General features: G+C 32.7%; 1 protein-coding gene across 10 annotated transcripts in view; it reads left to right on the top strand.

Moving 5' to 3' along the window:
- The window catches only part of Herc4 (HECT and RLD domain containing E3 ubiquitin protein ligase 4), a 120,887-nt gene that overhangs the window by 68,271 nt on the left and 37,543 nt on the right, over positions 1-15,073 (top strand). For 7 of the 10 annotated variants that reach the window (XM_058577951.1, XM_046419903.2, XM_046419900.2 and 4 more), the window contains 2 exons: positions 1,067-1,239; positions 11,433-11,552. In XM_058577951.1, coding sequence (XP_058433934.1) covers positions 1,067-1,239; positions 11,433-11,552 — 293 coding nt within the window. Of the gene's footprint in view, positions 1-1,066; positions 1,240-1,729; positions 1,833-4,154; positions 4,304-11,432; positions 11,554-15,073 lie in introns of those variants that run through there. The other 3 variants (XR_006846250.2, XR_009226408.1, XM_046419905.2) reach the window with 3 other exon arrangements.

The raw sequence follows: 15,073 nt of genomic DNA on the forward strand, positions 1-15,073 counted from the left end.
AAGTAAACGAGGAAGAAACAATTAAAACTGAATAAACATGGGTTTTATATCATCCTTGAACCCTGATGGTCAACCCTTTGCCTCATGTTTTCTTTGCTTGCTGATTTCCTAATGTTTGATTTTATTTTTCTGCTTGTAGACAAGATTTTATTCCTCATCTAATCTAGCAGTTCTGTCTCTATTTGCTGTTTTTTTTGCCTAACCTTTTCTCACTTTAATCTTTCTAAATTATATGGATTTCATTTCTGACTCCTAATCTTTATAGTTTGCTTGCTACATTTAATCCATTGCTTTCCTTTCTGATAGTATTTGCTAAATATATGGAGTGGAAATACATGAGTAATAAAATAAGTACGAGAGCCTTTAAGATGGCGGGTGAGCAGAGGAAGCAACAAGCAAGGGATGGAAAACTGGAATCTGAGGAAATTAGCTAGTAATAGAAGAGTGAAGCAGGAATTCATATTATTTCCCTATTTCAGAAGATTTCTTTTTCCCTACTTGATTCATGAGATTGTAATATTTATAGTTAGCAACAACAAATTGTGAATGTGGAAAACGACATACATGTTACAACTTTACATTATTAAGTTTCCAGGAGTTTCTTGCATTGTAAAGTTGGTGCTATACAACATTTCAGCTTTATAGTAAGCTGAGAGAGAAAATGTGGAAAGATCCATAAATATTAGAACAAAATCATTTTTAAGTATATTTAATTTTAAACATCAAAATTCTGATAACAAAAACACTGTAATAACTGGTTTTAATATTAGGTACAGTATATGGTGGATTTTAAAACATAATGTAGGAAACCAATAGTGTAAATTCATAGGCTTTTTATACTTTATTTTTTCTTTGAGCACTTTTATGGACAGTATATTTTAACTTGGTGGTGTTTGGGTTGGGGGGTGTTGGACACTGTAGACATGTTATATAAAATATTGCTATGTGCACCTTCTTGGGATTTTCAAAGGGTTAAAGAATCCCTGCTTTAGAAGAAAGTCAGTATGGTTTTGAAAATTGTGAATTTTTTATTCATTTTATTTGCATGTTCACCCTTTAATAACAGAAAACTGGTGGTCAATACTTGAACCTCCACTATTCTTCAAGATAGTAGAACTTTTTAAGGAAGTTGTGGTACATCTTTTGAAACTCTACAAGATCGGCATTCCCCCTTCTGAAAGAAGAATTTTCAACAGTTTTCTTCATACTGCATTAAAGGTTTTAGAAATATTACATAGGGTATGTCCAATAGTTCCTTTATTTTTCTCTTTTCCCATTCCTACTAACAGATTGATAATGTTCATTTTAACATTAATATATTACATATTTAGATTGGCATAAAATAAAAAATTTGGAAACATTTGTAGTTTGTTTTAAATGAAATAGTATATCTGTACTTCAGTTTTGGTCTTACTTCAATAGGCATTTATAAATAACTTGTTTATAGTTGGGCAGAACAATAGCATACTAATGAATTAGAATTCTTATATTTTTCTTGTGAAGAACATAATTTGTTTAATAATACTTTTTTTTGTTAGTTATAAGTGGTTCTCATATGAAAAAGAGTGGGCCCTAGTTCTTTTTATGAATATTTAAGCTTATGGTTCTTTTGCTATTAGATACTAAAGGCCTCAAAGTAGAATGTTTCATTTGAAACAAATGACTAATTTGAAATTGGAACCATATGTAATTCATTAATTTGCCTATTGTTCTTTCCTGCCCTTCCCAGTGTAAGAAATAGTACCCTTTACACTTGTAGCAGTACAGTTATATGAAGAAGTAGAATCTCAGCTGTTTCATTAAAGATGGATTTGAGTCATCCCTGACAGTTGGTAGGTATATCTTTGTTATGCCATTTGGTATTTTTGAGTTATTATTTAGATGAGACATGACCTAAGGGAGAAGCATTTGTTTCTAGCCCATAGAGTGACTGAAAACCTCAGATGAATCTTTAATCTTTAGTTTCTTTTCCTTAACAGCTTCTTTGTATTTCCAGATTCTTCTTGCCTAGTGATCAGGTAAATAATAAGGGGATAAAGGAGATAGTCCTTTTGTTCTCTGTAAGAAAAAAGCTTTATGGATAATTTATTTTCCTTTTTATTCTTTTAGTGAAGCTCCCGAGTATTTTTCTCAACTGCTTAACTTTCTGAACTTTTTCCTTTTTTAGTATGTCTGAGATTCCTAGAGAAAACTAATTTCTCATTATAATTAAAAGAAATGAAAGCCATTTCTTTCCTAGAGAACAGGTCATTGCCCAGAACACAGCTTTCTTGCAGCATATCAGGGTCTGGGTCTGCAGCAAACTGCTGTAATGAGGATACTCTTAACTTCATGGGATGGGTCTCTCCCTTTCCATATACCTTTTGCCTAGGATTCAAGACATTAATTAGATTTTTTTTTTCTTTCCTCTGAACAACTTCTTCCTACTATATCTGCAAACCATTTCTTTTCAGGTGGACATATTCATAAGTGATTACTCAGTCTGTTTGTCTTATCTGTTGTTTACTTATCTTTATTCCCCCTTTTAAAAATACTATTTTTCCTTAGCTGTAGCTTTTTCCACAAGAAAAAGAGAAGGGAGGATCAGGGGAGGAAATCAAATACTTTGTCTTTCATAACTACAGAAGGGACTTGAATAAGTAACTTATTTGCCTAGCTCAGAAACCTCAATCTCTACCAAGGAAGAAAGATACAGAGTTCTATTTCTAAAGGCTTTTTTTTGGTGTGTGTGTGGCGGGGTAAGATTAAAATCTGGAGTTAGGCAACACTTTATTCCATGGAATAGAATAAGTATTCCTCAGTAACCTTTTTGATGGAACCATACTAGGATCCAGTTTTTTGTTAGGTTAATTTTCCCTTCACCTTCAACTAACATTTATTGCTTGCTAACAATGTCCAGAATTGGAACCTCTTCTGTGTGAGCACTTTGTATATATTACTCATTTAACTTTTGAAAACCCCATAGTGTTGGTATTTTGCCCATTTTTAGACTGGGAAATGAATCTGAACATTAAAGATCATGAACCAGTGAGTAGCACAATTGAAATATAAATCCGTATCTACTTCCAGTGTCCCTGCTGGATCCAATGTTTCTCTGTGTTAGCATATACAGTAACATGTTTAGGAAGGGGATTTGCTTTTATGTTAAACCTCTCAATCTTCTGGATGGCAGATACTATGGTATTATGTTATGGGACCTGGATTAGGAATCAGAAGATCAAGGTTTTAATCCTTTTTTATAATGCTTCATACCAGTGTGATTTTTGAACAAGTATTTCTCTTCATCATATATGTAAATGAACAGTTATATACAAAGTAATTAAAATACCAACCCCAATAATTTTCTAGGATTGATGTATGGTTTAAATATTATAATATATGTATGTTGTTATACATTCCAAAGTCAGTGATTTCATTATCACACATCACCATTTGAGTGGAAAACCACTTATTTTGATTTGATTTATTGGGTTAAAAGGAAACTGGGTTCTTGTTATTAAATACTTTAAAGCAGAATAATACTGGTTGAATCAGAGTCTCTCTCTCTCTCTCTCTCTCTCTCTCTCTCTCTCTCTCTCCCTCTCTCTCCCTCTCCCCCCCCCTCCCCCGACCCTCTGTCTTTGGTATTGGGGATTGACCCCAGGGATGCTTTGCTACTGAGCTATATTCCCATCCCTTTTTATATTTTGAGACAGGGTCTCACTAAGATGCTGATGCTGGCCTCAAAGTTGTAATCCTCCTGCCTCAGCTTCCTGAATTGCTGTGATTGCAGTTGTGTGCTACCATGCCTGGCTGGGATGAATCTCTTAAGCATCTCCTTTTGGGTGTCCTTAATGCAGTCAGTTAGTTATCTTTACCTCTTAACTTTAGAGAAAACTTGGCTTCATCCTATTCTACCATAAATAAATACCTATGGATAATTAGCCACCAGGGATGATTCATTTTCATCTTTAAAGAAACCCAAGTTACTTATCAGAAACTTTTTTTTTAAGACACTCTCTGACAACCGTATACATTATGTTTGACAACCGAATAAATTCTTCTTTCTGCTCCATGGTTAAGAATTAGGGAAAAATTCCTGTTTCCTTCTTGACCTAACCCTGGAGCAGGATTAGAAACTAGAAATTGCATATTGTGTTTCCTGTTCATTATAGGTTATGTGGATGTTCTTGTTCCTCCCATATGTCATGTCCTTTGGAAAGCTTTTGAATTAAAAATCATTTCCTGTGCTCCAAATGGCATCATAAGAAAATACCTTTGGTACCTGCTGTCAGGAATGGACATATCAGAAATAAGTTTACTGGCAAGTAATTGGGTTATTTCTGAGTTTTCACACAGGACATTGTAGTGATACTAGTATGACAAAAGAAAAGCCTTATACTATCTGTCCAGCTTAGTTGCTATATATTGTGCTGATCTTCTAAATCAGTGATTTTTTTCAAACTTTTTTTTTTCTTTTGCAATGACCTCTTAAATAATATATGTACTCAGTATACCACCCCTGAACTGAAGTTTGTAAACCAGGATTCTAAATTGTAATTAAAATATTAAATAAAAATATTAAAATAAAACATATACAGATTTTATGTATTTTAAGTAGTAATTCTGAATGTATAGATTGTTTTGAACTTCTCCCATGTGATCTCTTCTGTTTTTATTTTGTGAATATTTATTGAGTGCCTACTGTATGCTTATCATTATATTAGATAATAGGGATGCAATGATAACTAAAAGATGTGATTTCTGCCCTTGTTGAGCTTATAAAATCAAGGGGAGTTGTACCATATACAAGTAAATAAACATTTATGGTATACATGGTAAGTGCTTGATTAGGAAAAATGTAGGTTGCTAACTCTGAATGGTTAAGAAAGACTTCTTGGGACAAAGGATGTCTTGTTAATCATCTACCTATAGATTTTTATTCTATTTTTTGAAACTCTTGATTTTTGTGTGTTAATTTGTAATGTATGTCTTCTGGGATTAATCTTATGTTCCATATCTGATTTTCCTATTTTAAAAGCAGTGTTAATTAGTTTTCTCTTTAGTTATCAAATCAGTGGATCTGAATTAACTACCAGCCAGAAGCTTTTCACAAGTCTTAAGTTTGAAATTAATCTGGTTTTGAAGCAAACCTGTTTTTTTTTCATCATTAATTTTAATTCTAGTATATTAGCATTTCTCTTAAGAAAACTTACATAGCCAATATCCACAAGATATGCAGACTGCCAGTTACAGCATAGTTTCTTTCCTTTTAGGAGAAAATATTAAAATATTAAGGATGAAATATATATACTAGTTCAATGGAATGTGAATGATCCAGAGTCATTAAATTTTAGAGTGACTAATGTGATTTAAATGTGATTAGAAGCATATATTTATAAATTTCAATATGGGGAGGGAAACCATCGTGTTTAGTATAATTGTGGGGGGTCTTATTTTTATTTTTTGGAAAAGGAGTTTGGCTAATGATTTTAGTTGTTTAAAGCAAAATACTAAAACCTCTAGGGCCTGATAGTAAATATTTTATGCTTTGCAAGACATACAGTTTTTGTCTCTCAACTCTGCTGTAGACAGCATATAAGTGGATGAGTATGGATGTTTTTCAGTAAAACATTATTTATGAAAACAGTGGGTGATATGTAGGCCACAAATGGTTGTTTGCTGAACTCTTGCTCTACGATGAAGATTTTGATCATAAAGTAGGTGCCTTTGTTTTATTTGAAAAGCCAGTGATAGAAGTTTCACTCTAGTCTCTTTCTTCCAGATGAGTACCTTAGCCACAGTAAAAAATTAATCAAAACAGTGAACAAAAAAAAAGCTCAAAGTGCTTTTGTCACTGAATAGAGTGGTGACAAAAATCAACTTTGTACTAAAAATAGTATTATTAAGTCTGTTCTTAAATTGGGTTATCTGTACTTAAAAGAGTAAGCCAAAGAAGCAACCATTTTAAACATTCATAAAAAGTAGAAATGTGCTAAATATATATTATATGCATTTATATATGCAGATATGGACATATTTTAGCAATTAGAGAGTATGAATTAAGAATGCATTGTATGAGAGATGCTAATATAGTTCAGTCATAGATTGTGTACTTATTATGAAACAGCTTCAGCCCCCAGCATTGAGGGTATGGGGAACGCTTGATGTTAGAGAGGCTTGTGACTCTTCCTTATGTGACCTAGGTTGACTTGATTAAATTCTAAGTCTTGGTATACTCATCTATATGATAATAATAATAGTTTCTATTTCATGGGATTATTTAAATGAGTTTGGGTACAGAAGATGTACTTGTATTTCATAATGACAGCTATCATTATTGGAACATAAAGTTTGAGTGAATTTCAAGGTAAAGTTTAATTTCATTCAAAATTTTAGCTTGCCATCTTGATATGAAGGATAAAGACCTGACATTCCTCCTCCCCTCTCCAGGAAGGAAGTAGTAGTGGTATAAAGTATATATGTGTTCTTGTTTTCCTTTGGACTTCAGAACAAAAGGTTGAAAAACATGGAAATTATATAAGCTGTTCTCTTTACCAAAAATTTGGACAACACATTTCAATAAAAATGCACAGACATACAATTGGGTAAACTATATACATATTTCTTATTTGTCCAAATGTTCATTTCATATTTATTGAGCACTGTTTGGACACTGGCATTGTCTGGTTAGATTTACACCTCTACTAGATGATTTCTTTGGTTCCTGTTCAGACATTGCTTAGTTGATTTAGTTAGTATGTATGTGAATTTCCTACTCTTGCCCCACTAAGATTGACTTCTTTCCTGGCCTGTGTAATTGTATGTGTATTACCAGCTTCCGCTGCCCCTTTATTGAAGGGTTAAAATATTAAAGTTGTCTTTAATCCTTCACTTGACTTTTCTATTCATTTAGCTACCATCACTTCTCCATTTTTAAAAATTTATTTATTTATTTGGTATTGGGGGTTGAGGCAGGGGCATTTACCACACTGAGTTATGTCTTTGGTCCTTTTTCTGTTTTTTACTTTGAGACAGGGTTTCACTAAATTGCTGAGGCTGGCCTCGAACTTATAATCTTCTTGCCTCAGTCTCCCCAGTAGTTGGAATTATAGGAATGTGCCATCACACCTGGCTTCCATTCATTCTATCACTTGACTCAAACCTTATTTCCCCATGTACGGGTTCTTGCCACAATATGCTCTACAACAAAACATGCCCAAACTCAATGAATAGTGAGCATTTATTCTAATTCTTACTAGAGTGAACTGTGTTTTGGCCTGAAACCTAGACTGTTTAGCTCATCCTAGCTTCTAGCTGCACTTTTGGTCCAGTTTTGAACCATGTAATGTTCCTATTCATTTTATTTCAAGTTAGTATTTTGTAATAAAATGTTAAAAGACAAATAAAATTAACATATGTATGCTTCCTTTATAGATTTAGCAGTTAACTTGCTGTCAAATTTGTTTTTCTTTATTTTTATATATACATTTTCATAAATCATTTTAAAGTATAAAGCATATATCACCCTTTAATACTTCAGCATTTGCTAAGAATACAGGCATTTTTCTAATAATAGTAGTATTATTCAAGGAATTTATAGTCCTAGAATATCATCTATCTAGGGATATTTAAATTTTCTCATTTGTAATAATTTTTTTTCAATCAATTGTTTAAAAACTAGAGTCTGGTTAATTTCATTGTTTGCATTTGTTTATTCAATCTTGTTATTCTCTTTTCCAATCCACAAACATGTATATCTCTTCATTTATTTAGGTCTCTTTATTTTCTCTCAACAATGTATTGTAGTTTTCAGAGGTCTTTTACATTTTTTTAAAAAGTCACTCCTAAGCTGAGCGTGGTAGTGTATACCTATAATCCTAAACACCTGAGAGACCGAGGCAGTAGAATTGCAAGTTTGAGGCCAGCCTTGTTAACTTAGTATGAGACCATCTCAAAATAAAAAGTAAAAAAGGGTAAAGGATGTAGCTGGGTGGTAAAGTACTGTGGTACTGCAAATACATAAATAATTTAAATATATAAATAATTCCCAGTACTGCAAATACATAAATAATTTAAAAATTAAAAATTATTTGTAAATGTTTTATGTTCTTGACTGTATTGTAAATAATGGTTTTTATTTTCAGTTGCTTATTGCTAGTATAGAGATATTCAGTTGAATTTTTGAATATTGAATTTTCACCCTGTGGTCTGGTTAAATTATTTATTAGTACTAATTATTTCCTTATAGATTGATTTGAATTTGAGCACACAGTCATGTTATCTTCTTGCCATATATATATTTTGTGGGGGGGGATGGTTGGATTCTGCTCCATCCCCCCCAACCCTTACCATAATTACCAGGGATTCTAATACAATATGAATTTAATGATTACAGTGGTCATCCTTGCCTATTTCCCATATCTTTGAAAGAATTAAATACTTCACCTGTATTTCAAATACTTTAACTGTAGGGGTTTTGTTTTTTGATTTTGGTAGGTGGCTTTGACTATTTGAAGAAGTTTCCTTCTGTTCTGGTTTGCTGGATGTGTTTATTATGAATGCATAATATTGAATTTTATCAGATGCTTTTTCTGCATCAAGATGGTTAAATCAACCTTGCACTATAGAAATGAATTCCACTTTAGCATTATGTGTTATACTTTATTGTTGGATTTAATTTGCTAATATTTTGTGACAGGCTGTCTATGTTCATGAGGGATGTTGATCAGTAATTTTTATTTCTCCTATTGTCAGTTTTTGCTTTCAAAGTTATTCTGGCTTCAAAAAATGAATTAAGAAATGATCCCTCTTAAATAAAGAAAATGTTGATATTATTTGTTCCTGACATGTTTGGTAGAGGACCAGCAGTTTAGCTCAGTAGTAGAGGCTTGCCTAGCATACATACGCCTTGGGTTTGATCCCCAGCACTGAAAGGAAAAAAAAAACAAAAAACTGATTCACTAGTGAAGTCATATTGGTTCTAGAGTTTTCTTTCAGGAAAATTTTATATTAAAATATAGGGCATTTCAAGTTTCCTGTTTCTTCTTCAGTCAGTTTTTTGTTGTGTTGTTTTAATATTTTTTTAGTTGTAGTTGGGCACAATATCTTTATTTTATTTATTTATTTTTATGTGGTGCTGAGGATCGAATCCACCACCTTGCATGTGCTAGGTGAGCACTGTACTGCTCAGCCCCAGCCCCAGCCCCATTGAGTCAGTTTTTATTGATAAGACATCTATGTGATAAGATCTTTTTATGCCTGATAGTAGTAATTTGTGTCTCCTCTTTTTGTCAGTCTGGCCAGAGGCATATCATCTTTTTTAAAAACCTATTTACTTTTTTTCCTTCTGTTTTCTGTTTTCTCTTTCATTGATTTTTGTTTTCTTTCACTTGATTTGTCCTTATTTTTTTATTTTTATTTTTTTTATGTCCTGCATTACCAGCATCCCACAAATTTTGGTATGTTTTAGTTTTCAGTTCAAAATATTTTCCTAAAATCCCTATCTTCTGGTTTCATCATCTGGGTCATCTCTGAATCTGACTCTGTTGATTGTTTTGTTTCTAGACACTTTTTGTTTTGTTCTTTGTTTACTTGCTTTTTGGTATGTTTCATAAGTTTGAGTTGTAATAAAGTACGAGCTGAAGTAAATTCAAAGCCTGTAAATGGGTACACCTCATCTTTCTGCCTATTAGTGTGGCAATTAAGTCAGTCTAATCAGGAGTTAAGCTGGAATTGAGTATTTATTTGTTTGTTTGTTTATTTTAGTTACTGTAATTGCACCACAAGCCTCAGATTCCCCAGGTATTGCTTTGGGTTTAGAGTAAAAGTGGGTGTCAAAGAGTTCTTTTCTAGTTCTGCTTGCCTGTTCCATAGAGGGATTTCTCTTCTCACTCTTCTCCCTCATCAGTAGTATACTTGAGTTGATTGTTACTTGGTGCTTTCAAGATTGGTAGGGGGGAGGGGAGAGAAAGTGTTCTTTTTCTTGCTCTTATTTAAATTATGTGTACCTGAATCTCAAGATGGGACTTAAGAGTCGTGCCCCTCCTCCCTTTAGGAGCCAGATTCTTCTTTGCATCTTTAGTGTGTCTTGTGTGGAAGTGAGGTTATGAGGAATTTCCAAATATATTTTTTCTTACCGATTTTTAATTCCATTATGGACAGGGAACATATTTTATATACTTTTGGATTGCTTTCTTTTGTTTGTTGGAGGGTGTCTTCCCCACCCCGAAGTCTCACCATATGTATTCATGTTTTAAGAGTTTGCCAAAGAGGTGAGGGGAATCTACATGCAGATTTTTGGGGGCTTTCCCCTCTGGATTCCTTTCTATGATTTTTTTCCTTCCTCATTCTCTGGCCAGGCCAGCAGTCCCTCTCTCTCTGATGTATATATGGCTCTTCTCTGGTAAGATGTCTGTTTTCTGCCTGATCTCTTATCTCCTACTGCTCATGCTGATTTGGGAGTAAAATATGTTTTCTGTAGGTAATTAATTGTTTCCATGCCTTTTTTTTTTTTTTTTTTTGCCTTATTTGGGCTGCTTTCCAGTATTTTTACGTATTTGCTTTATTATATATGGTCCAGAGTTTGTAAATTGTTTTTGTCAGATGGATTAATTACAAATTATTCTGCCATATCTACCCCCAGAATTCCTCTACTCTCTTTTAATTTGGAACAACTCTCTCCTTTCTATGCCCATTACCTTGACTTTTTATAAGTCCTGGCAAATAGTAAAAGACCCACAATCTGGATTTCTCTGGTTGTTTTTTCATGGTTGTAATTCCTTATATCTCCTCTGAACTGGAATTTAGATCACAAGAGTTGATTAAATTCAAGTTTTCTTTTGATACATAAATGTTGTGTATACTTCCTTTTTTGCACTATTATTAGAAACACAGCATTTAATTATCCCAGTATTGTTAATGATTACTTTGATCATTTGGTTAAGGTCATTCTCTACATTGTAAAGAGTTATTTCTCCCTTTGTAATTATCAGGTAGTCTGTGGGGTGATAATCTGTACCCTCTTCATTTTTCACATCTATATGTCACCACTTAAAGTTTATTCTAATGAGATGTTAGATAGATTATGACACTTAACAAGCATTAGCTATTACTACTGTTATTTAAGTCCCTTACTCTAACCTGAAGTCCTTATAGTTTCTAGTTTATTCTAATATACCTTAATTATATATATTTTGTTCCATCTTATGGTTATAAAGATATTTACATTCCTCTTTTCTATTAGTTTTGTGTACTGAATGCAGTTGTCACATCTATGAATATGGTAGCACTTAACTAGCATATTGCATATAGTAGGCACTCAGTAATTATTTTTTTACAGGAAGTGAAAATTAGCTAAGAAATCACCAAAGGCTTTTTCTAATTAAACATTTTTCAGTCTCTGTCATTGATTAAACTTAATTATACTTTTTTTTTTTTTTTTTTTTTTTTAGGTAAATGAGAAGGCAGGACAGATTATACAGTATGATAAATTTTATATCCATGAAGTACAAGAATTGATAGACATAAGGAATGATTATATCAATTGGGTCCAGCAGCAGGCCTATGGAATGGTATGTTTCCCATGCATTGTGTGATTTCATTTTTGTATGTCATTTGCTCTAATATGAAAGTAACGAGTGTTTTTGAAACACTCAAGTTTTTTCAGAGCTTATTTTTCAAATAAAAACACATTACAGTGGAGTAGCTATATTTGTAAGCAAACATCCTCCTCTTCTGCCAAAGACAAAACAGAGACAGATTACATTTTTCTAAAGAAAAATGCAAATGTGACATATATTTTCAACTCTCATTTGTTTTCTATGAGCTTGTTTCTCTAATGCTGAGAATACTAGAGTCTCTGATAATAGAACTGTAAGAAGGTGTTATTGTTGTGGGACCACTGCTTCAAAATCAGAAGAAAACTCTAGGATTCTGTTTTCGATTTTTCCTTTTATGTGTTTAATTTTATTTTAGATTATTTATTTATATTCATATATTGCATACTTCTTTGCATCTAGCTAAGTGTTTAATAAATAGACAATATTCCATTAAAATAGTAGCTTAACTTTATAAAACTTTAATTAGGCACATGTAATTTTAATTTAGAAATGGGTAAATAGCTAGATACAAAGAAGCTTTAATATTTATGTTTGCTAGCCATTTTAATATACTTGAAGTCAACTTTTCTGCTTCCAGAGCAGGTAATTTGTATCCAGTGGTTATAGAAGTGGTTTATTCACCAGCAATTCTGGTAGTGTCTGGAATGTGTCAGGTAGAGATTTTAAAAAAAGGACAGTACTTTTTGAACTTGGTTTGCATGTTATTTTTAGGATACTCTCACTTTTAAGAATTAAGACACTGATAGAACATCTCTCCTTTCTTTGGTACTTGACTAGGAGAGACTCATTGGGTTTTTGTTTGTTTGTTTTCTTCTCTAGAATCACTGGGAGGTGAGATCAGGTTTATGGCCATTTTTTAGATTTAGATCTATTTATTTGTCATTCAACAAATACTTATTGAGAATCTCCTGTGTAAGAGGTACTAACTATTTGAAATACATTGGTAAACCAGACACATAAGGGCCCAAGTTTTCATGGAACTCATAATCTAATGGGCAAGATTAACATTAATCAAAGCAAAAAATATCAGTGAATAATATATACTATGCAGAGAATTAAAATCAGGGAACATTGTGAAGAATATTTTTGAGGTTGGGCCATCAGAAAATACTTGTCTGCCAAAGTATGAGTAATAGTCTGATGAAAAGGATCAGCTTTGTTAGATCAGAGTAGGGAGAATTTCAAGAAAATGAAAATCTAGTGGAAAACCATAGGTGTGAATAAACTTAACATGTTTAAAAGATAAAGTCAGTATATACAGCTAAAATATTGGGATGAAGGGGAGTCAGAGAAATGGAAAGGGACCAGATCATGAAGAGTTTAGTAAATTGGGATTAGGAATTGGAATTTTATCTAATAAAATTTGTTATGATAAACCATTGGTGGTAAGCAGTGGGAAGTATAATCTGATTTATATTTTTGATCACTTCATGGGCTGTGTAGAGAATGAAGTATGGGAAATAGGGCAAAAGTGGGAGACCAGTGGAAAGGCTATTTTAGAAAACTAGGGGAGAGAGAATGGTGGGTTTGACTAAAATAGCAGTTGTGTAGACTAAAGAAAGAAATGGATTTGGAATACTTCTTGAAGGTAAATGGGACAAGTGTCAGGACACAAATCACTGATAAATTGGCTATAAGGTGAGGAAAGAAGAGAAATCCACTAGGGGATTAAAAAGGAGTGGCAGGTGAGGTAGGAGAAAAAATAGGAGTGTTTTGAAAACCAAAACTAAAAAGTAATGAGAGCCTGTGTTGAATGCTGCTCAGAAAGAGAACAAAACTGTAGAATTAAGCAGTGAATTTGGTTACAAGGTTATTAGTAATCTTGATAATGGCATTCTAGAGTTGGGGTATTGCTAAAAAAGAAAATTGGAATATAGAAAGTAGTATCAACAACTGTGGGAATACTTTTGAGAAGGTCTGCTTTGAAGATGAGCAAAAAAGTCAACTGGTACCTGGAAGGGATAGTTTTTTAAACAAGAAAATAACTAACCTCAGAAAAGTTTTGAACAAGTATTTCCTTTTTCCTTTCCTATTTGAATAAAATCTCTACCCTAGGCAAAACTCTTCCTTCAAAGCACCTCTGAGAGAAGTAGAAATAACTTATTTCTTGAGTTTTTTAACCTTTCCTCAATTAGACTTGTTTGGGGGCTCATATTTTATCTTTGAATATACTGAAATGGCATTCTACAGGACATAACAGATGCTTAACTACAGTGTAAAAGTAATTAAATTTGTTTACCACTGAGAAAAATTGTTGCCCATGATATACTACGTAGGGCACCATAGGTCTTTGAACAGCATTTTTGAAGCTGTAGTGACAAACCTTTTTAAAGAAAAACAACTTCTTAAGAAGCCCTATATTTGCTTACATATTTGTATGATTATCTTAAATAAATATTTACACACATTAAACTAGTTCTAAACTCTACTCCTAAGCTCTTAAAAGAACTATAAAACCATAACAAATTTATAACTGTAAATAACACTACATATTTTTAATTCAAATTAATTTGATGTGGAGGATGATTATGTTCTGATTAGGAATTCCAGCTCACAACATAAACATTGGTAGAAAGCAGTGTAATCTAAGAGTGTCTAAGTTCAAATTCTACCTAAGCATTCATTCAGTTCTGTGTCCTTGGAGAAATCATCTGATTTCTTTAAGGTAATAGTACCTACTATATACAGTTGAGATAAGTGACCTGATCTCTATGAAGTATTTAAGGTAGTTCCTGGCACATAGTTAAGTCTTACTAAATGGTGCTTATTACTACTGGCAGACTGAAACAGGCTGTTTGTTTGGCAGTAGTCTCTTTTTGAAGTGTCTGATAACTGTCCTCTTGCTGCATTTCTGTGTCTGCACAATAATGAAACATTTGCCTTTAGAATGAGATGTGATATTCATTTGTCTTTTCCTCATAAGATTGCATCATTTAAGTATAAAGTCTTACACAATTACATCTTGTTGGATGATAGAACCATTGCAGGCATTGAAATTTCATGCAGTACTGGCTTTTTATAATACTGGGATGTTTATAATATTTATAGGATATAAATTTAAAGGATATATATTTAAAGGATATGTATTTATAGGATATAAATTGTCTTAGTTTTAAGTTTGACTAAAATTTTTTGTTATTGATCAAAAAAACACTGAATTTAAAACCATCCCAGAGCACTCATAAACTTTCTAAGCATATATCTCCTGGGCATCTACAAACCCAGTTTGAGAAACCATGTCTTGGAAACACTGAGAAAAATTGTTGCCCATGACATACTACCTAGGGCACCATAGGTCTTTGAGCAGCCAAGATCACTGTGAATTATATCACTTGTCCTTTAACCAAAATTTATATCTGTTAATATAAATCATAAACAACATGCATTTGACCAAGTTAATAGAAATGATACCTGTGATACTTTTTTTTTTTTAAGTAATTGTACTGTGGGGAAAAGGTATTGTTTGAATGTTC

The sequence above is a fragment of the Marmota monax genome, unplaced genomic scaffold (assembly GCF_021218885.2).
Source record: "Marmota monax isolate L192 unplaced genomic scaffold, Marmota_monax_Labrador192_F-V1.1 WCK01_AAM20220418_F8-fsc00019, whole genome shotgun sequence".
Lineage (NCBI taxonomy): Eukaryota > Metazoa > Chordata > Mammalia > Rodentia > Sciuridae > Marmota > Marmota monax.